At 33.7% G+C, this 23229-nt stretch overlaps 3 protein-coding genes across 5 annotated transcripts; 1 reads left to right on the forward strand and 2 right to left on the reverse strand.

The window, feature by feature from the left end:
* Positions 1-2171: 2171 nt before the first annotated feature.
* On the reverse strand, positions 2172-6648 carry LOC129296436 (uncharacterized). 2 transcript variants are annotated; one of them, XM_054935038.1, is made up of 3 exons: positions 6416-6648; positions 4636-6110; positions 2172-2620 (listed from the first exon to the last, which is right to left on the reverse strand). In XM_054935038.1, exon 2 carries the CDS (start codon positions 6044-6046, stop codon positions 4676-4678), a length of 1371 nt encoding a protein of 456 aa, XP_054791013.1. In that variant the 5' UTR covers positions 6047-6110; positions 6416-6648; the 3' UTR covers positions 2172-2620; positions 4636-4675. The 2 variants fall into 2 exon arrangements, with proteins under 2 accessions (XP_054791013.1, XP_054791012.1); XM_054935037.1 differs by having other exon boundaries at positions 4636-6120; positions 6416-6647.
* A 2459-nt stretch (positions 6649-9107) lies between these two features.
* LOC129296437 (uncharacterized) lies at positions 9108-10396 on the reverse strand. Its single transcript, XM_054935039.1, has one exon. It carries the CDS (start codon positions 9827-9829, stop codon positions 9335-9337), a length of 495 nt encoding a protein of 164 aa, XP_054791014.1. The 5' UTR covers positions 9830-10396; the 3' UTR covers positions 9108-9334.
* Positions 10397-16347: 5951 nt separating this feature from the next.
* Positions 16348-21846, forward strand: LOC129296438 (GTP 3',8-cyclase, mitochondrial-like). Of its 2 annotated transcripts, none has more exons than XM_054935040.1 (8): positions 16348-16505; positions 16608-16674; positions 17767-18387; positions 18632-18799; positions 18892-19083; positions 20279-20347; positions 21295-21379; positions 21484-21846. In XM_054935040.1, the coding sequence occupies exons 2-7, from the start codon at positions 16609-16611 to the stop codon at positions 21376-21378; spliced, it is 1200 nt and encodes a 399-aa protein (XP_054791015.1). In that variant the 5' UTR covers positions 16348-16505; position 16608; the 3' UTR covers position 21379; positions 21484-21846. The 2 variants fall into 2 exon arrangements, with proteins under 2 accessions (XP_054791015.1, XP_054791016.1); XM_054935041.1 differs by having other exon boundaries at positions 17767-18381.
* Positions 21847-23229: the final 1383 nt, after the last annotated feature.

The raw sequence follows: 23229 nt of genomic DNA on the forward strand, positions 1-23229 counted from the left end.
TATTAAATATTATTTTATTTTTAGCCATTTTCAATTTTATCTAAAAAATATTTTTAGTTCTTAATTTATTTTATTAATAATAAAAAAATTAATAATTTGAGCTAAGCCTATATGGGTTCAGGTTTATTGCCGGCCTAAATAAATCCAAAATAAAAAAATTTTTTAAACTTCCAAACTCAGCCCTAAAATTTTTCACTTCTATTCGGGTTGGTTTGAATTGCCAGTCTTATTTGTGACCTTGTACTCATTCTTGATACAAAATTACTCTTTAATTTTTGAAAACGATACAATGCCACCCTTATTGTTAATAAATAAAAGTTAACTTTCACTACTAATTGACCATAGAATGACATAGAAGGATATAAAAAATTATAAAATTTCTTAGTTATTTTCTACAATTTTGAATAGGACTCAACAATGCTCCATTGATGAAAGAGAGCTTATGACTATTATGATGGCAGTCAAGGAGTGGTGAAATTATTTTTATGGGCACAAATTTGTCATCCATACTTATCAAAAGGCCTCGAAATACTTGCAAATAGAGAGCCATAGATGAGAATCAGCAAAAATGGGTCCTCTGAGTTAATGGGATTTAAATTTGAGATTGTGTATAAGCCTAGCAAAGAGCATAGGATAGATGATACGCTTTCTAGACAAGAAGAATCGTTACAGATGATGGGATTCTCCTTATAGTAGCATAATGATGTTGAAGAATGGGAAAAAGAGGTGCAAGCTGGTCCTAAGTTGAACAAAATTCTGCAACAACTCATTACTGATAGAAAATGAGTGGAAGGCTACATCTTGGTACATACATGCCCACTCATTAGGTGCTAGCCTGTTACAACCATTAACTATTCCATGTGTTTGGGAGGACATTATCATGCATCTCAAAAGATGTTGAAAAGTTCATAATTGAGGTTGTGAAGCTACATGGATATCCTAAAATTATAGTTTTAGACTGAGATCGGTTTTTTATAAGTCAATTTTTGCAAAGAATATTCAAACAGGTCGACACTCAACTCTGCCCTAGTTCACCTTACCATCTAGAATCCGATAGTCAAATTGAAGTATTAAACATGAGCTTGTAGTCTTACTTGCATTGCTATGAAAATGGAAAGCCCCCTCAATTAGCTAAATGATTGTCATGGGCTGAATATTGATATAACACATCATGTCATAGTGCTGCTGGCATGACTCCCTTTAAAACAGTCTTTCCTCGTTTGATGCCCCATTTGATTTTAATAACATTGGCTTATATATATTTATTATATAAATATAATATAAATTTATAAACAGATAGGCTTGATAAGCTTACAAGTCGGCTTTACGCTCATCTAAAGAAAAGTTTATATTTTGATATATTTAAACTTTAACATGACAGAAAAGTTTACATTTTTATAGGAAGGAAAATGAAAAAAGATGCAGAGAAGAGTAACCAAAAACAAAAACAAAACATTAAAAAAAAAAGGAAAGAAAGAAAATGGAGGGAAACATAAAATCATGTGCGTATGAGCACGTTCTTTCTCTGTAAGATGCATCATCATCATCATTATTCAATTTATATTGCAGACAAACCTAATTATTTGATTCATTTATGCTTTTAATCTCTACTTATATTCACATTTTTTTCTGTAAAATTAAAAAACAAAACAAAACAGAGGCTGTATTGATGACAGCGAGAAAATAGGAAACTAAAACAAGACAGAGGGAGAACTTTGGGAGCTCCATCTCTCAATTCGAACAAGGAACGAGGAACAATTAATGCAAACAATTTTAATACATGATTCTTTTAACCAAGAAAAAAAGTCATTATAGTATCGATTTTGCTAAAATTAAACTAAAAATTGAAATGCACTCCCTTCTGATTGCAATGTAAATGGGTGTCAACCAAGATATGAACAAAAGTGAAGGAAAGCTTGCACCATATTCTTTAAACTTAAATGCCAAACTATAAATTCTTTCCCTAAATTTTCACAGCTTATTTTTATTGAATAACTTGGGAGCAAATACCAAAGATATACACCTAGCTCGTTGCAAGTGGATAAAATCATCATCATCAATATTCAATATGCGATATAGATGTATAAACAAGAAGCTACGCTAACTAATTTGAACAAAATCCTAAAGCATATTCAAAAAGCAATCAAAACATTACTGTTTAAACGAGAATATTGAAAATCATAAGCCATCTATCTCGGTCCATTGGGTCATATCCAGGCCAGGATTAATTACTTCGTAAAGTTAGTCATACAGTTCAACCCAAAAAACCAATAAAGAAGTTAGTCATACAATCTTCTTCAAGAAAAAGTTGATCATACAATTTGGTTGAACTTAATGCATCTAAATATTTGTTATGATCATAACCGCTAAAAATTCAAATGATAATTAGCCTACATAGTGGTAAAAGGAAAAGAAAAATCATATGACAGACTAAAATAACCATATCAAGTTATTTAAATAATCTCGCTGATGCCTAGTTACATCACTTTTGTCAAATTTTAACCCCTCTAAAACTTGGCTCAATCCGCTGTAAGCTTGCAAAGACTGGGGACAGCAAGCAACTATCTCAGCTATCCATGCATGGTTGCAGAAATCCGATTTCGCAAGAAATTAAAAAACACTGAAAGATAAATAGATTTAATCATAAATAAATACAAATAATCACGTCAAATATTATTTCCCAATAAAATTTATCATTAACATGTTCATTCATTACTAGCTTAAACCATCTAAAGATATCCCTATAATGGAGTCCAATTATATCAGCCCCAAAGGCATCATCAATTCAGGGATCATAGGGATGTCTTGTGCTGCAACTTCTCACCAAGAAGGCTTGCATCTTTACATCAAGATTTCTCCCTTGAGAGATGTTTGTATAAACTTAATTTATGCATTTTTGGAAGATTGTGATAATGACAATTAACTACATGCATGTATCGAAATAAACTTCCACAGAAAATAAAAACGCTTAATATGTAAATGCTAGTAATGGTCATTACTCTACTACCATGCTATTATTTCTCGAGTTTATCTCATTAACAGATCTCTCTTGTCAGCATGTCTCTGTCCATGTGCGACCATGTTTTTTAGCCCAAGATTAATTTGGCTCGAATCCTCCTCTACATTCACAGAATAAATGTACAGGGTTCATACAGCGAAAGATAGAAAAAAAATGTATCAAACCCCATACCTAATTATGATATGTGGAGAAAATCCAAAAGCAGATTGATCCAAGGGTTCAAGTGAGGTGATCAAGGCGTTTCCATAGCCTTGAAAGTCGAAATTTACATTAAAATCAGTTTCTTCACATGCATCGCGCCACGCTGACCGAACTTCTCTCTCACTCTCTTCCTCCTCCGCCAGCTACATCACTATTTCTTTAATTTTTGGTCGCACGCTAAAGCTGTGTGCACTTTCACCACAAAAGAGTTGATCGTAAGAGCTGAAAGTGGCTTAGGTGGGGCTGCAGCTAAAAATGGGAGGTGTGTGGGGGCTGATTTTGCAGGTCCACATGGTGTGGCAGTTAAAGTTGTGAAAGCCATAGAGGATTATGATGGATACCAAGTGATGCAAGACAAGCCTTCAGGATCGAAGATCTGGGATGGTATACTTTCGCAATTCTGCAGGTAGCTTTGTGAGTGTTGAAACCTCATTAAGTTAAATTATTGAGGTCTGCGTAAACGCCCCTAAACCTAGGTTTGCAAAGAAGCAGCCCTGGCTACTTCTCTGCCTACCACGTTTGGGGGCACACCAACATGGCCTCAAATACACTGAATGTAAGCATGTCCGTCAATTTGATTTGACAGGAGGAAAACACAACACATTGTGGACATGAGACATGCTGATAGGAGAAGACCGATTCTATTTTTCTAACCACTGGATAACCTAGAGAGAAACAACAGTGGTCTTTAGTAGTAGTTAAGAAGTTTGAAGTTCAAACTTCTACTTCACCACATACTAAAATGATAACAGCAGGCTAGATGTGAATAATAGCTCATCTTCAAGTTCACACAGCAGGCAATTCACTTTCTATCAAACAGCTAAAAACGAACAATCCTATTTGTACAGGTTAGGATGTCACAGGCCCTTTCCAGACCCAAAGTTAATCCAAAATTTCTTCTGATGAAAGGCTGTCTGAAGGCTTGAATCTATATATTCTGGTCATATTCACAGGAAAATGATCGATCTACAGTGTAGGGAAACAGATCAAAGGGATCCTTATGGGTTATTAATTAAGAATGAATCAATAATAATGCAGGTAAAATGTGGGGAAAAAAATCTCAAACATAAGAAACTTACGGAAAGATAGAGATCCCCCATCTGTAATTAAAATTGGACAAGAGAGGATATTGTTTGCCACTTTGATAATTTTATTAAAGATTATAATTAAACTATACATGACCCTTCAAACCTAGGACCAGAACCTCCATGTAAGAAATTCAATTTTTGAAAGCATGTTAGTTCAAGTGGTCCTCGAAACCAGTAAAAGACCTTTTTATATGTAAACCAGATAATGGCCATAACCTAGAAGTTGATCAAAGTGATTGTTTACGATAAACAAACTAGAAAATATATTTGCTTTAAACATAGAAACTGAAAAGGAATCAAACATATTGAGGTATAAAAACTAGGAACCTTCAGTCCATGAGGCGCATGTATGTCCTCGCAGAAAAGATCATCTTCTTAACCTTCTCCTTCTGCGCCCATTTGAAACCCTATTGTAAAGGTCTGGAAGTCCTGTCACAACAGTTCTGCTAGAAGATGAGGAAGGCTCTGTTGAACTAATCTGTACACTGCTATCTGTTGTCTGTATACCTGAATCTATTACAGCAGTTGCATCATTATTCATATGTAAAGGAGAAAGAGAAGCATTTGCAGCGGAATTGCTTGCAGCAACATCTGGAATAAGTCTCCCAGATTGGTTTGTAGCAGCAATGCTAGAAGGTGAATCTCTATTATGAGGAAGAGGATGAAGCAGCTCTCTAGAGCTTCCTATGGGTTGAGGTTGCTGCGGATGAATATATGCTTCAAGGTCTCCAACTAATCTTTCAGCAGAATCCATTGCAGAATTTAATGCTGATGAAAGGGATGAAAATGAAGCAGCTCCTTCCACTAACAACCTTGAAAGGAGACGTGAACGATTAGGCTGCCTGACTCTGGTCTCCATGCCATGCAATGCTTGAGGCTGGGAATGGTGAGGTTGATTGACTGAAAAACGAGTTCTATCAGTTGCAGCTGCACCAATAAACCGCCTAAGCTCCTGGATTGTAGAAGAAGATGCTCCCCTGCTTATAAGCTGCTGTCTGAGACTCTCAATCCTACGTGCCTGGGGCCGAGGAGGGACAGTGAAGCCACTTTCTTTCAATTCCAACTCATGGTTGCTAGAGTTGTTTTTACTTCCATATATTGGAATAATGCCTGTTTCAGCGACTTCTCCCTTACAAACAGGGCATTCCCTTACATTTGAATAGTCAAACGACACCTGATAGAAGCATGGCCAGCAGAATAAATGACCGCAGCAGGTCAAAATAGGATCCCTTGCCATGTCCAGACAGATATTACAATCAAAAAAATTCCCAGTGGTGCTCACTGTCTCATCTATATATGGATCCATGCCCAATGCTTGAGCTACTAAATGGGAACTGTTCCTCTTGCCTGTTTTCCTATTGTTGACCGTTCTTTCTTGGACTGCACCAGCCTCTTCACTAGCCAATCTACCTTCATTTTGAGCATTAGTTCTGGTCAACTCTGCTAACACAACTGTTTGCTCTTGGACCGCAATCCCACCATATTCTTGGGGCATCCTGTGTTCATCCTGAGCACTAGGCACCATCATCATATCTGCGACAATGTTATTTATTTGAACTGAATCATGACCCCGTCGCCACCTCTGACGCTGCCTAGCTCTCAACGTTACTGCTTCAAGTTGCCTAATGCGCTCCTCTATATGGTCATGGGTAGATTCTAGCTCATCCAATATAGAATCAAATCCAATCACTGAAGTAGGGGTTTGGTCCAAGGGCTCCTCGTTCAAATCAAGCTCCATTTTATCTTTAGTTCTTTAACCAGGTCTATCTCATCAGGGACTGCACCTCAACCGTATCAAGGAACTGCTACAAACTAATAGAAGGCAAATCATGATACCGGGCATGCAGGACAAACATTACGGCAAATAAAATAAAATGTGTGTATCTATGTGTGTGTAAGCATCTTTACCCACAATTCACATCACATTTGTTTTTCAAGAATTTCTCTTAAATAACGGTTCCAGAGAAATATACCCAAAATTTCTTCAGCGAAAATAAAATACTGGTTATGTATTTCGGAATGAAAGATGGTCGCGCAAAGAAGATCTAATTGAATTGAAACCTAACAAAGTGAAAATTTCAATTGAACGGAGAGAAGCAAGATTTACCATTCGCATCTGCCTTGTCAGCGGGTTGATCCATGGGGTGCTTCTTCTACCTCTAAAGTTGAGATATGCAAATTGGCCGGAGAGATGAGGAAAATCCTTGGTGACAACAATTCGGTCCAAGTTCTATGCATCTGAAGCGGCGAGTGGGGAAATGTTATGGAGGAAATAATTGGGATTTTTCGGCTTTTCCCATTCACAACACAGATTGGATATCAAGCAAGCATGTAAATTTACGGGATTAATTAAAGTGAGCAGACAGATTTAAAAAACCAAAAAACAAAAACCAAAAAAACAAAAACAAAAAACAAAAAGAAGAGAGAAGAAAACTCATTGTTTAATATTAAAACCAGATTTTCGTTCCGGTTAACCCTTGGCGGTGATTTTTTTTTATAACCAACGCGGTGATGGATTTAAGTTTCAGTGTTTGGATTTGAATATAAGAGAATTTGGTTCCTACATTTAAATATACCAAAGTTTTTTGGGTTTAGAGTTTATCTAAATTTAAATTTATATTTTATTATGATTTTTTATAATTTTCATTCTTTTATTATTATTGATATCTCTGTTATTTTCACATCGTCTCTCATTTTTTACTCTATCTCTTATTAATTAAAAAATAGAAATAAATTTATTATTTTTTATTTTTTATTTTTATTTCGAATTTTAACTCTTCTATCCTTTATTTTTAAAACTTTTTATCCTATCCAAATAACTACATTTAAATACATGTTTTAAATTTAATATTTAAAATTTAAATTCAAATCCATAAACCTAAATGTTGCTAAAAATAATTTATATGTATTTTGGTCTAGCTTAGTTTGTTGTTGTACTAATTCTTTTTTTTTTTTTGTAAGTTGTGTGGCACGCCCACTAAAAATGCTTTTTAAAATGAAAAAAACACGTTTTAATAAGGGCATTTCAATTCGACATTGTTATTGTAAATATTCGAAGATCTAACATGTATGTTATGTGTTATTACAAACAAGAAATAATTGATATACGAAATGAAACGTATTGATTTTAGGAAACAAAAAATAAAAATAAATAAAATCAAAGTGAACAAATTGGCAATGATTAGGGAAAAAAAAACACTAACTTTTTTTGTAACATTAAGTTCCTAGTTTTCAACTTTTGACGAGGTATCGTTGGAATTTCTGAACTTTTCCTCGATGTGCTTTGTGCAGTATTATTCCACTATTAATAAAGCTTTAATATTGAGCTTAAAACAGGCTTACGTCTTATACATCAAACAAATCTGATCTTCAATTTTTCTCACTTCCATCTGTCAACTTTTTCATCCCACTTAATCAATACATTCTACAAATAACATATTAGGTATTGCTTGTTCTTTACAAGTTATAAATAACATGTTTTATTAAATTGTATGCTATGCCAAATTCACCTTGAAATGTCATCTGATATTGGAAAAGAAATGCATAAGCTCCCTGGAAACTTTTCTTATGAGAAAAGTACAAGCTCCCTCGGTGATTTGGATGCTTATCCTGGAATATTTAGGAAGTAATTAGAATATATTAGAAACATGAACCATTAGAATTTCAAGGAGAGTAACAACATTCCTCACTAAAAGCATATATTACATTCTTATTGGACGAAATGAGGATCTTAAAATGGTTGGGGTTAGTCAGATATGAACTTCGACACATGCGTTGGTCTATGAAAATCATCATCTCAACATGTCTTCATATTTTTTTTTTAATGATCAAATTAAACATGTCTTCATATTTATTATTGGGGGAGCCTGTCAAAAACATTTATTGTTGGAGGAAATTGGTCTTGAAGAAGTCCAATACATAGTGTTAGTTAATTATTATCTTCGTTATGGAGACCTTGTTCATTTGACATCTTAAAGTGTGTCCATTTAATATTAAAATACATGTTTTTTTTAAGTAGGATTAATGAGCATCATAAACTCTAAACTATTATGTGAATAACATTATGAACATTGAACTTTTAAAATGTGTAAAAATTCCTTTTAACTTATAAATTTCAAGCACCTAAAATCTCATAATTAAGTTAGAAAATATGATCATTATTTTTAAAGGTCAAGATAAGTGTCACTTTAATGTACAATTAAGCCCTATAATTATAAAAGTAATGGTCTTTTGTTCAACTTAATAGTGAGGTTTTAAGTGCCTGAAATTTAAAAGTTAAAGAAAATTTTTATACATTTCAAAGGTTCAGAATTTAGGATGCTATTTACACAATAGTTTAGATTTAGAATATTTATCAACCCTTTTAAATATTATATTTAAAAATATAAAGTATTTTGAGTTTTTCAATATGTAATTAATAATTTTTTTAAATGTCCTTAATTAAAGGATATAATTAATAATGTTTATAGGTAAGCATGAAAATAATATAGAATTTTAAATATCATTAATTAACTAACTTATAATAAATTAATTAAAATCCAATTTTAACTTTGAAGGAGGAGGCCAGGAGGGAGAAAAAATTTGTCTCACTTTAGTGCCTGTGCCAGCCTGAAGATGATATATGGAGAAGCTCAGAGATAAAGTCAATAATTAGATGAATCATCATCATCATTATCCAGACTAACGATTAGATCAACGTCACCAAGAGTATGATATCAATGTTTACAAAACAGCTTTCCTTTTATACATACGTAATAGCAGATACAATTCATACATTATCCTAGATAAGTAACTAATCGTAACCAGAGGAATATTAGCAGGAAAGCACGAGGAAGAAGATAATCCGAGTGACCTGCAAATTCTCTGATTGTCATGTCCAGTTTCCAAATCCTTCTTCATTCCATTCCCAAAAGAAACTAACGTGATATATTCACTGTCACTGCATCTACCATCCTACAAATACATATACAGTAATACAGGTATTTACAGGTACATTACATGCAAGTTCTCTGTTAGGATTCGTAATTCAGTTTCTAACACCATCGTCCTCATCATTACCGTTTCCTACGCTCTTCTCCGAACCCTCGTGGTCGGCGACGTCATTTATGGTCTCCGCAACATTCTCCGGCGCCATCCCACCGTTAGTCTCCAAGCACTCGACCCTCCTTCTCAGTTCACTCAACTCCCTCTCCATCAGAAATAGCTTCTCTTTCAGCGTCAAATTCTCTTCTTCCAGCTGAGAAATATGGCCGTCCTGTTCGTCGACCCTGTTCTCTAGTACACTGGTCTGATCGTCGCCGCCAGTGGAATTTGGGTATATCATTTCGAATCTTCTTACGTCATGGTCCAGTTTCCTCTCAACTTCCACGCGCTCTTCTTCCACGTCGCTGTCACTAGACGCGCCGCCGCTGTTGTTATCGGGAAAATCCTCATTGCCTTTAGGTGACCCAGAACGAAGTCGGATCAGACCCTTCATCGAGCCGTACCCGTTGACGCCCCACTCTTGCTTCGCCATGTCCATCAAATCCTCCCTCGCCGGTGAGAACACCGGCGTCGTGAGAATCGCCGGCGTGACAGGACATGGCGAGACCAGAGACGCAATACCTCCGGATTTCTTGGCGCGAATCAGAAACGAAGTGGTGTTCCTGGGAGCAAAGGGAGCGAATCGAGAATTGAACTTCTTCTTGGGATAAAATCTTCGACCTTTCAATCGATTCTGAAATTGCAAGTCACCATGGTTGGCGGGTTTGTATCCCTGACCCGGTGGAGCCCCGAGCGGGTCGACCCTACGAAGTTCGTTCCTCTTATCGGGATTGGGCCTGGAAATGGCCCGACCCGGAGGATTGGGTGTCTCCGCCTGGGCTTTAAATATTACCGGCCGCTGAGAGAGCGGAGCGGTGTTGTCCGGGGGAACGACGGCGGAAGGGGAAGCCAGACGGGATAGATTTGGCGGTTCTGCAAGATCTGAGGCTGGCCGTTCATGGGTCGAGTAAATGGATCTCAGAGTTAAAAAAATCGCAAGGAAGTTTGGAACTTGATTGCCAAACGTCACGGATAGAAAATCAGAGAAACAAACTCCGAAAACATGACGGCCTGGTTTCTAGATAATGAATTCTTTCAAGTGTATGAGCCATGAATTCGGGTGGCACAATAAAAGATGTCTGGGATTTTGGAAACAGGGGGAGGATAATAGAGAAGAGAGATAAATGGACAGGCAGATTGATGCCTGCGAATTGAGAGGAACGGTCAGATTTGAGTTTAATGATTTGAACGACGGAAGATCTGATTACTTTCTCTATCTGATATATTCACCGAATTAAGGCGATGGAGACGCGCAGTATTTGGTGAGCTTGATTGTAGAAGCAAGCTCGTAGTACTGTGCGCGTGACTCGTTATGTTTCTTTAGGGCAATAACAGTTACTCCCTCGATTAAAAATATAAAATATTTTAATTAATTTTTTTTTTAATAAAATAATTATTTATTTTTAAATTAATCTTATTTTTTTATATTTACTTTTATTAAACACTTTACAATAAATATAAAATCATTCATTAATAAAGATATTTTAAAAAAATATAATAATTATATTTTAAAAAATTAACAATGACTTACATTTTTTAATAAAAGGAATAAGTCTTAAAGAAATCAATTAATGGTAGTTAAATTTTTAATAAAATTTTTTTAAAAAATAAATAATAAATATCAATTCAAATAATTATTAATAAAATTTTTTATTATAATTAAAAAATTATATTTAATATTTAAATACTTATTTACAATTAAAATTGTTGAATTTATAATAATTCATATTAATATTTTTAATTTATTTTTTTAAAAAATTTATCGGAAACCTAACTCGTATAACTTAATATTTTAGGACTTAACTATTATTTTCTTTTTTTTTATGCAATGAACTTTAAGCGAGTGGATACATTCACTGAAAATAAGGCATGCTTGGAAGAATATTTACAAAATTATTTATAAATTATTTATTAATAAAATATTCATATCAATATAGCAACTTATAAATTATAAATCAAATTCTTAATAACTATATCAACTCTTGTTAGTGACTAAGTTATTTTAATATTAGAGTTTTTTTGTATTTTGTATTATTCTATATTTATTAACACTATATGTGTGTGTGAAAATTGATCTCTCAAAATATATATATTAATGATGGATGATGATGATAATTAGATTTTCTATGATGTAAATAGTAATTGTATACCTTTTTACTTGAAATTTTGGACGAAAAATTTTAAATTCTTATTGATATAATTTTAAAAAATAAAGAAAAAAAGAAAATATAAATAAGAATAATTGAATTAAGATAAGGGCGATATAAAATCCAACGCATTGATGGTTTTTTTTTTTTTGTCAATAAGGCAGACTCGAATTTTTGTTGCCAAAATAATATTATGAATTGTGAGATGTTATATAGATACGTGAATAAAAAATTAACCCTCTCAATATTTTTTTTATTATGTTAAAGATATTTATATTAACATATTGATGCTGTCACGTCACTTCAAATTCTAATATATAAACCATTTTTTTAGGATCCTTGAGGACTTTGTTTTCAAATTCCAATCTTATCTAACTGGGTATGCGCGTGAAAATTATATTTTTATGTTCATCAATATCAACATAAATAATTGATAGATTACCAGACGAAAAGAGAGGGAGTGGAGATGCAGTTCCGTTGAGTTATGCATGAATTACTTATTTTCCATTTCGTTTTTATGATGGGTAACTTTTTATTATTATTCATAAATATTTTCTTATTAAAAATAATTATATTTGTAGCATAAATTCAACACTAGACATAAATTGCTCTACTAACATGGATTCAAAACTTGTGATAGGGAGCTTATTCAAATAATCGTCAGATAAAAAAAAAATTGATTAATACAGCCCAGATTAAAAAGGCCCAAAAGTTGGGCCGTAAAACTAAACAAAAACCATGAAACATTTTTGGGTAAAACAACATGAAACAAGAATTCCAACAACAACAAAAAACACGAGAACATGAACATAATATAGAGACAAATTTAGGGGGGGGGGGGGTCAGGTGCTCGCCCTCCCCCATGATACCAAAAACAGAAGAAAAAGAAAAAAAAAAGTTAAAATTGCTTGGTTTTTACTTGTTAAAAATGGAAAAAATAACTTTAACCCGCCACTATAAAGTGCTTGGATCCTTCTTGGATGATATAACAACAATAAATTTTATCTCACTAAATGAAGTTAGTTACATGAATTGTACAACACTATTATATTATATTAGCAACTAAGTCTTTTAAAATATTATTAATCATGAGATCTAGTTCAACAAACATCTATTATCCATATTTATTTAAGATTCGATGAAATTTTATATTAGTTGTTGACACAACTCTTCTCATTTATTCAGGTTTGGGATTGATTATAAATAGAGGTGAAGGTGAATATAATACATAGAAGTGAGGGGAAAAAAGAATATTAACTACAACAACTTGTAAACTAGATGGGATTAGCCAAAAAAAAAAAAAACACCGTTTAGCAAACTGGGAGCTTGTTTGGCTTCTATTTATATTTTTCGTTTTTAAAAACTGATTTATACTACAGTTTTAAAAATTACTTCCAAAACAAAACAAAATAAACATTTGTTTAGTTATGTTAATTTTAAAACATATTTAGAATTAAAAATTTTCTGATAATAATGATTGCAAGCAGTTAACAATGATAGTTTATGACAAAAATTAAGTGAGGTAACTATGTTTTTTTAATAATCAATTGTTTTAAAAACAAAAAGAATAGAATAAAAATAAATTTAAGATACTTTCATTTTAAAAAAAACCAAATGAGAGCAGCTTTGAAAACAAAACTAAATTCAAGACACTTATTCAAATGAATTTTTTTAAAAATTATATTGTTTTTAAAAATAAAAAACAGTTTTTCAAAACTTAAATCAAACCGGCCTGATTCTCCCAAATATACTCTTTAATTCGCTGCTTGCCCATCTCAGCCTGCCACCCGAAACAGTTTCAAATAAACAACTGTGATATGATACTTATCATTAATACAAACTTCCTCTTCCTCTTCTTTTGTTTGTTTTGTGGGCAAGCGGTTCCACGTTTCTAAACAACTTATTGACATGTGACCAATAGCATATACTCCTTGGGGGAAAATGACAATTAAAGACTCCATAAGGATTTTAATGACAATTATAAACCTTGAATATTAAGATATTAATAATAAATATTGAGATTATTTATAATATCAGTTGAAAATTTATAAGAATCAAGTATGAATCTCAATTTTTTATTTTTAATATATAAATAAATCACTTAAAAAATTAAGAAATACACTTGAAATTATTTATAATGTTAATTGAAAATTTATGAACGTCAATTGTAAATTACGAGTCAATTATTTGTATTTTTTATCATAAATATATAAATAAATCGCTTGAAAAATTTATAAAATCCACGTAGTGTTAATTGTAACGCCAACTGAGAATCTACAAGAACCCATTGTGCATTGCAATCAATCATTTGTGATTTTTTGTTATTGTTTGAAAAATTAACAAGAGATATGCAATAATTTTTATAGCGTTAGCTGGAAATTTACAAAAGCCCATTGTGAATCTCAAACTCTTAGGTTATTCAAGTGTGAGTGGACATAAGTCAATATGGAAAGTTCTATATCAAATAAAATTAGGTTTAATAACTAATATAAAATAAAGAGAAATGACCTATAAACTTAAGACTTAAGATTTTGAGCTAAAATGGGGTGTTATTCCATTATTGTTGCCTGTCTTTCCTGTTCTCCCATTCCTAGGCAGTCACTCCTCATTCCTAATAAGTGGTATCAAAGTTGGTTTTGCTCGAGACACATAAGTCCGTTATTGTGCACACGTTTGATTTTCAAAATATATTGAATAAAGTTGAGCTTAATAATTAATATATAATAAAAATAAAGGATCCATAAACTTGAGCCTTAAAGTTTTGAATTGAAATATGTTGTCCTTTCAGTGCTTTTGCATGTCTCTTCTCTCACCCCATTTTACAGGCGGTTGTTCATCATTCCTAACACAAACCAATTAATAAAATATAATTAATATCTTGGGAGAATTACATTCAACCCTCTCAAAATAATTAATTACATATAAGGACTAAAAACAAGTTCCATTTAAAAAAAAAGTCATGTTCTCATTTTAACAACAATCTATTTCACATTAGTCTTTATTTGTAATTAATTTTTTTTTGAGGGGGTTAGCTGTAATTCTTTCAAATATTTTGATGGGTTCCTATGTTGGAAAATAGATAGACTCGGCCCTTAAGGGCTCAAGTTCTTAAATCTAATTTTCTTAAAATATTTCATTTTTTAAAGCCTAACTCTTATACAAAAGACTCAGGGTTAGGCTCGTAAGACATTATTATTATTTTTTTATTTTTTAAAATTTTTTCAAATTAAAATTTTTAACTTTAATATTTTATTTATTTTTTAAGAATATAAATTATAATGTTTACAAATTTAAAATAAATAATAAAAATTTTAATTTTAAAGTATAAACATATATTTTAAAGTTTAAATTTAATTTAAAAATTAAAAATATTTTAATTTTCAAGGGAAAAACAAAAATAAGCCTTAAAGGGTCGCCTGAGCCTGAGCTCGTTTTTTTTAAAACCTATTAGGGTCAAGTTTGAAAGTTTATTTTTTTTAAATATTATTTTTTTAAATTCAAACTCTTGAGTTTAAATGGGTGGTTTTTAATTTTTACTTTAAGTCTTAATTGTCAGTTTTCCTATTCATTGCGAGGTGCAGAGAACAGTCGAAAGAATATACAAGCGTGATTGGCTAAACCATGCAGCAGCAGATGATATGCAAGGATCAACCTGAATTGACGTAACAGAAAAGCATGACACGTGAAATTAGTGATGCATGAAAAATGGGCAGGCGAACAAATGGGGCTCGGTAGGGGGGGGGGGGGGGAAACAGCCAGATAAGTTTGATAGGTTTAGTGCTAAATTCAAATATAAATTAGTGCTGAATTTATATTTGAATTTTTGTTGAAAGATACGTTTAGCACCCAACGTAATTGTGTCTTGAATAGATTATCTTCAATAAAAGATTTTCTGTAAATAATAAAAAAGTAAAAGGAAAAGAACATAGTAACGTGCACTGTCTTGTGTAATCTAAGTTTAAATAGAGTCAACTCTTGTGCGTCTTTTTCTAAATTACAAGTGACAAGCACAGCCTTTTAATCTAAATCTTAAAGAGTGGTCAACTCTTCCACGGAGAAGTACTGTGACATTAGATTGCATTGTTTAAAATTTCTCACTAATCTTTCATATTTTATAACTCAAGTAACATAGAAATCTTAAAATAATGTTTTTGATAATATAGAATTTCGATTAATGATACGTAATTAGTGATGCATGAAAAAATAGACAGGTGACAGTACAGATGGAAGGAAGCCTTCCGAATTCTGATTGAATTCGGGGTAGGTACAGTGAGACCAGGAAAACACAACTTCATAGGGGGACATAACCCATTCAAGTCCAGAAATGATCAATATTAGTGCAGCAAGATTTTCATTTAATTTCATTTGTCTTCCAAGGTATAGGTTTGAACCAAAGAAGTTGGCAGAATCAGTCCGGAAAGATTAACTCGGTGAGTCGAACTAGAAACCGGCCAAAAACTGAGTTGGTCAAAACTCAAAATCAATGAGAACAGGTGAAAATTGGTTTTAACCCAATTTTTCTTATTTGCTATGAAGTGTCATTTTCGTGCTTGACAGCACGTTTTTTTAACATGAATTAATTTAATAAACATTAATTAAACTTACTTGCCGATAAGGGAAACAATTAAACATTAAAACGGGATTAAGGAGCGGATTTGTTTAATACTTTTGTACCCAACAGAAAAGGAAATAATAATAATAATTTATTTAAAATTACAGGCCGGCGGCATTCTCACGGCTCCGAGTTTCACTGCCCAGCTGAGGTGCTGGCAGACCTTTTTATCTTGCAATTGACCATATCCAGCGTATCCGACTCTATAAATGTAAATGTGTTTTGGACTTTGGCTCTCCGACATGTTCAAGAGTCCCCAAAACCCAGAGGTCCTTACGATTCTCGCTTCCCCATCTCTCCTCTCGCCCTTCTATCTGTTCCAGATAGGCAATTTTCAGTCTATATCATATCGTCAGGTGATGCATCTTTTTTCTCTTAAAAAGAAACTTTGCTTTTCATTTTTCTTTTCGCTTTCCTCATAGTCTTGTTTCTGTGATTGCCATCATCACTGAAACCAGGATGAGGCGCTGCTTATCTAAGCTCAATGACTGGCGTATTGGGCTCAAACAATCAAATTTCTTACTGGTAGGCGCGCTTTCTAACTATTGGTTTTGTTTTGGATATTGTCTAATTTATTCTGCTATCTAAATTGTCATACTATATCTTTATTTAATGCATGGATCTCTTGGATCATATGGACAATAAACTTTTACGAAGTGTCCATGTCAAATTCTGCTAAATTGCAGTCAAAATACGCTGTTCCCTGGGTCGATCAAGAACATGCCATCCGCTTATCCAATGCAACCCAGTGACTCCAGTTTTTTAAAATGTTTTTTTGGTTGCTTCTAATTATTTTAACGGGATCACACCTTACACACTTCCAAAGATAACATGCTTGACCAATACATATGTCGGGTCCATGGCAGCAAGATTGGCACAAGAATCCTAAGAAAAATTGCGGAAACTATAAAGGGAATAATCGCTATTAAATGTGCAACAGCAGCTGGAAGAAACTCAGAAAATTTAGTAGTTTTCATTTGCAACAGAAAATCAGTAAACCAAAACCTTTAGATAGTATTGAGATACAGGGAGTCATAATTCTTGAGATATTGGTGAGATATCATCAAGAATGCCAACCAATTTTATGTTGGGGCTGTTTAAGCCATAGGAATAGGAATAGGATTGACTTGAACTGCACCATGTGTCCCTTGGGTGAGGTATTTCTATAACTTTCCCCTCAAAATGTTATTATTATCATTTTTTTTATCCAATTTTAAGTTGACAGAAGAGCTTCTTCTTCTTGTGTGTGTGTGTGTGTGGGCCTGGGTATGTGCATGCCTGCGTCCGTGTGTGTGTGTGTGTGTGTGTTGGATCATTTTCATGTGGGGGAAATTGTGGAGATGAAAAAACAGAGTTGCTAGTTCACTCTATATTAATTACGTTTTTGGTGATATGTGCGTGTAAATATATATATATATATATTAGTTACTTGTTTTAATGAATATATGGATTGAGTACTTTTAGGGCCTCCACTTTTATCGTTGATAATTCACATTTTCCATTTGAGAATTGATTTAGCATCCTAGATTGTCTTCTTTGTGTTGATCTTTGGTGTGGTTGATGCTAGATTTTGGAATAAAACAAGACTAGCTAACACTACTAATGTAATTGTAACAGGTAAATTGTGAGATTGGATCTTTCTGTGCCTCCAGAAATAGTAATGGTCAAGCCTTATTCAGGGGAATTGTGAAGGAACATGCAGCAAGAATGTATGCCACATCTTCTGCTACATGTTTTGAAGATCGGCCAAAAGAGAATCCTGACTCTGACATGTTAGTAGATTCATTTGGGAGGTTGCACACTTATTTGAGGATATCATTAACAGAGCGCTGCAATTTACGGTGTCAGTACTGTATGCCAGAAGAGGGTGTGGAGCTCACTTCCAGCCCTAAGCTTCTAACAAGGACTGAGATAATGCGATTAGCGAATCTTTTTGTAAGCTCTGGGGTGAATAAAATTCGTTTGACTGGCGGGGAGCCAACTGTCAGAAAGGATATTGAAGACATATGTTGGGATTTGTCAAGCTTGAAGGGACTGAAGACATTGGCCATGACTACTAATGGCATAGCCCTTGCAAGGAAACTTCCTAAGCTGAAAGAATGTGGGCTTACTTCTGTGAACATCAGTTTAGACACTTTGGTACCAGCAAAGTTTGAGTTTATGACCAGACGCAAAGGACATGAAAAAGTTATGAGTTCAGTCAATACTGCGGTAGACCTCGGATATAATCCAGTTAAGGTAACTTTTGGTCTTATTCACACACACGCACGCGTGTGTGTGTGTGTGTGTGTGTATCAAGATATTCACTTTGATCACCTCCCACCCTCATGTAGTTACTGTTTTTTCTAATTATTAAATCATTCAATAAATTTTGTAGCTTTGTGTGTAGGATGATTCTTGTTCAAGGGTTCATTACTTCTATAAGTTCAATGTCACCAGGGATGCATTTTTAACTGTTCAATATGCTTCCCTAACGTTTCAGGTTAACTGTGTTGTAATGCGTGGATTCAATGATGATGAAATTTGTGATTTTGTTGAGTTGACACGTGGAAAGCCAATTAATGTTAGATTTATTGAGTTCATGCCTTTTGATGGAAATGTATGGAATGTCAAGAAACTTGTGCCCTACTCAGAAATGTTGGATATAGTGGTAAGGTAGAATTCTGACTGATGATCTCACTTGTAGCGTTTTGAAGTTATCTTACTGATATTTTATAGTTTGTGACCGTCATTATCAAACAGGGGAAACGATTTATAGGCTTAAAGAGACTTCAGGATCACCCAACAGATACAGCCAAGAATTTCACAATAGATGGGCATCAGGGCACAGTGTCATTCATCACATCAATGACTGAGCATTTTTGTGCTGGTTGCAATAGATTGAGATTATTAGCTGATGGCAACTTGAAAGTTTGTTTATTTGGTCCTTCAGAGGCAAGCCCTTTTCTAGCTGTTAAGATTACTTGTGTCCGCTGTCTGTCACTTGAATTTTGTGCCATTTGGTGGTGGCAACTTGAGTAGAGTTTGTGATTTTGGATAGTTTCGGAATTATTAATGTGATTCAGCTAATCAAGGAGGGTGCAGTTGTAAGTGGTGGAAAAAAAACTTGTAGGCTTTTTGAACAGCACATTCAAGAACAGCAGGCAAAGGGCCAGGATTTACAGAATTAGTATTAAAGTAAAGGCCTATGAATTGTGGTTAATTCTGTTGCATATCTTTAGCATTCTAGGGCATTGAGGTGCATGTCAGATTCAGGACAGTCTGCTGCTGCTGATGGATAAGATTTCTAGCAGTTTTTCTCTTTGCATCAAACAGAGGATAGACAGTTTTAAGTCAGAACATTGAACTACTGATTCAATTATGAATCCTTACATAGGATGGGTTCCCAGTGCTGGAATCATAGAAAACTATAAATTTCAAATCGACCAGTATAAGTAGTAAATTGTTTGCAAATTATTTAGTCTTGAGCATACTGTGCAAAAGCTAGAGTGGGTTTGTTGGAATCGGAAAATTCATTCCTATGGTGCCTTTAGTGTCGACATCTCAATTTCATTATAGTTTATATGATGGAGTCTTCTATTTTTATATGCTGGTTGCTTGTACAATCCATTCTACTAGTTGCACTGCACAGCTGACTTGATCAGTTTGTACTTATCTTGTTGACTTCAGTCAATACTCCTGTCTTTTCCTGGCCATGATTCCCTGGCATTTTTTGTAAGTTTTCATTTAGGGATGATGACTTTTTTTTTAGATGTTTTTGGCCAGATGACTTTTTTAGATTTAATCATCCAAAATCTACCTAAGTTCTTTTTCCACGTTTCTTCTCATCTGTATTGCTCTCTGTCTATTCTTACCCTTGGGATTCAGCTTACCTGCATCTCATACGGGTATTTCTTTCTTTGAAGTCGGTAAGCATTCACTTTTCACACAACACTGATATTTTAAAACTATTTTATTATTATATTCTGCTTATTTTTGCTTGGCTTTATGTATGAACACAATCGACAGAAACAATGGGAATCTTGATTAAATAGTTGATCCTGTATTGTCTTTCATGTTCGTTGTCGGCCTATAAATTCTGATTAGGGACATGTGTTAGATGTTTTTATATGCTTTGATTCTCTTGCAGGTTAGCTTAAGAGATCCTCTACGACAAGGTGCAGAGGATCATGAGCTTAGAGAGATAATAGGGGCAGCGGTATGCTTGTTTAATTATCAATGCTTAGATTTAGGAGCATTCCGTTAGCCTTATTAAAGCTTCATGTTCCCATTTGCATTAAGTCGATATACTTTGTTGGTATGATGCTCATGCAAAAGTGCTTTCTTACTTTCATCATTCATACAATCTTCATGTCAAATTTATCTTTTCATATTGCTTTATGAGTAAAGAATGTAGATCATATACAACAACAACCAAGCTTTATCTCACTAAATAAGGTCGGTTACATGATTGCATTACATCGTTGTGCTCTATCAACAACTAGCTTAGATGAGCCATTTGCCAAAAGGTCTTGCTTAATAACTTCTTTAAGTGATTTTTTATCTTCCTCCAACTCTCTTCATTGGACTTAACACCATCTAATCAACCGTTTGATGTTTGCTTAATTATTAACGCTATGATGCTTCTTCATACCAATCTTGTATAACCCAGATATAAAAAACACAAACCTCTTATGAACCCAGATATAAAAAACACAAACCTCTTTCTTTTCCAAGGTTTTTCAAAACACTTCCCCTGATACCTAGTCATAAGCTTTTCTATTTAGGTCAATGAAAATCTTATGCAGGTCTCTTCTTTTGCTTTGGTATCTTTCCATTAACTCTCTTTGTGGATAGATTGCTTCAATTGTGGACATATACTAGTTAAAATGATACGGGACAAAACTCAGGCATGGTTTTCAATTGTTTGTTATCAATGTCAAATTATCTGATAAAAGCATGACAATTAGACATTTTCTTTTACAGTTCCACATCATATATGAAGGTCTTATCCACTCTGCGTGTTTGTATTGTAGAACCTGTAAACAAACACCCAAGAACTCCTTGAATTTTCTCCCGTTATATGACGAACTCAGAATATTGAACCATCACAGGCATCTTGTACTGTTATGCTTCTAAGCAGTGCTTGTGTTTTGACATTTGTAGGTGAAAAGGAAGAAAGCTTCACATGCTGGTATGTTTGACATAGCCAAGACAGCAAATAGGCCCATGATACATATTGGTGGATAAGGTCTGGTTGTATATATACGTTGATGATCCATCTCATGCATTCAATCTCTTTGACGATTGCTGCCGTGAACTCCTGAGATATAGTTTATCTGCTTCTGACTTCAGGTGTTACAACAAAAAGATTGTTACATTTGAAGCGTTGGGATGAACGGAGGCAGATGGAGCAGCCCTGGGAAAAAGCAGCCTCAGCCAGAGTATTGGCTAAGCTTCTCATTAGTGGTCTTTCTCACTGTATATAGGAAAAAGGTCCTGAATTTGTTCTCTTGCCCAAACTTGATGGCTATCCCACGAGATTTTATGGGCAGTGCTATAGTCATAGGTGTTTAGTTCAGAAGCTGGTTGATGATCTCACACTAAAATGTTATGAAGAGCTTCAATGTTGTAAAATACAATTGAAACTCTGGTCTTTATTGGAGGCATTTGTACCAAGGTTACTTCCTCTTTAATTTGAGTCTTCTCAATGAATAAGATGATTTGCAGCATGTTATAGCAAGAATAAGACCACACTGGTTAGAAAATAATAAATAACTATTTATACATTTATACATCTAGAAAAAGAAAAGGAGTGACGCAAGAAACGTGTGACCAGGTTTCAAGGATTTCTCCAGGTGATAGAGCACGTTGCAACTTCTTTTTACGGTTTAGCTATGGATATATATAGTAAAAAAATTGTTAACAAGTGCATTATTTAGAAGTTATAAATAATGTAGCTTATTTTTAAGACTTTGTAATACATAAAGTCGACATTAATTATCACAACAAGCTTTATCTTACTAGACAGGATTGATAATATGAATTGCATAATATTATTGTACTCTATCATCAATTAAACTCACGGTTCACATTTGTTAAAAAATAAAAAATAATTATTTGTGTTGATACACTCTTTAAAAGAGTGATCCAAGGAATATGACTATTTATAATATCTATATCTATAATTATATCAAGCAATTAGTCAAATAACTCTTAAAATTATTATTCTTAGTTGTATTACTATTTGATCAACTACTAAAGTGAGTGCTTACTACATTAACAGGAGAATCCTTATTCCCTAAATTCGAGTCGTGGCTGAAATTGAAATTCTACACAAAATTTTGCCTTGTATATGCAGAAGGATAATATAGAAACTAGTAGTTTACACTTCACATAGACCTTAAAGAGAGGTTCAACCTTTAAAGCATCCGATTCACTGAAAGGATCCATCTTGATGAGACCAGATTTGTGTCTGATATTCAGCTATAAGCTAATATAGCCCAGTGGCTAATTAGTCAGCAGTCATAGTGTTATTAAGATTTAACTCTTAGCTTAGCGCATGTTCACTTGATTTGGCAAAAAGTACGTTCATGCTGAAGCAATACTGTGAGCAGCTTCCACCTCAATAGCTCAACGTGACTTTCTGAAGATGTGAAACTTGTGAATTGGCAATAATTAAATTTACGAGTGAACTGCGAGAAAATAATTGTTAATGATTAAAAACTTCACATCTTTTCTATAATAATGGCTACCCACCTTGTACATTGTACTTGTAGTTTACTTAAAAGGGATCCCTCATGAAGCTTCAAGCTTGTGTTACAATTTTGTTCTCTCCCTGTCTTCTGTCTCTCTTTCTCTTTCTCCCTTCAGTATTTCATTATATGACAAGAAAAGAGTGCAAAACGACTCTTAATGTGTTTCTTTTTTTCTGTTGGTAAATTGTACTGATAAAATTGCACTCTATCTTCCCTTCTAAATTAATTTCAGGTTGCAGATAAGGACGGCATTTCATATATTGGGTTATTTTTCAAAAGTACTCACAGATTAATTCTCCCATTTTCATCTTCCCATTAAAATTTGCAAGTTTTCATATGTCCA

The sequence above is a fragment of the Prosopis cineraria genome, unplaced genomic scaffold, assembly GCF_029017545.1.
Source record: "Prosopis cineraria cultivar Desert tree isolate PC_DT_omini unplaced genomic scaffold, ASM2901754v1 PC331, whole genome shotgun sequence".
Classification (NCBI taxonomy): domain Eukaryota; kingdom Viridiplantae; phylum Streptophyta; class Magnoliopsida; order Fabales; family Fabaceae; genus Prosopis; species Prosopis cineraria.

Coding starts and splice junctions, on each gene's coding strand:
- LOC129296436 (XM_054935038.1), bottom strand. CDS start 6,046: ATGGAGCTTGATTTGAACGAGGAGCCCTTGGACCAAACCCCTACTTCA.
- LOC129296437 (XM_054935039.1), bottom strand. CDS start 9,829: ATGGACATGGCGAAGCAAGAGTGGGGCGTCAACGGGTACGGCTCGATG.
- LOC129296438 (XM_054935040.1), top strand. CDS start 16,609: ATGAGGCGCTGCTTATCTAAGCTCAATGACTGGCGTATTGGGCTCAAA. Junction 18,388..18,631: donor TCGGATATAATCCAGTTAAG/GTAACTTTTGGT, acceptor CTAACGTTTCAG/GTTAACTGTGTTGTAATGCG. Junction 18,800..18,891: donor CAGAAATGTTGGATATAGTG/GTAAGGTAGAAT, acceptor ATTATCAAACAG/GGGAAACGATTTATAGGCTT.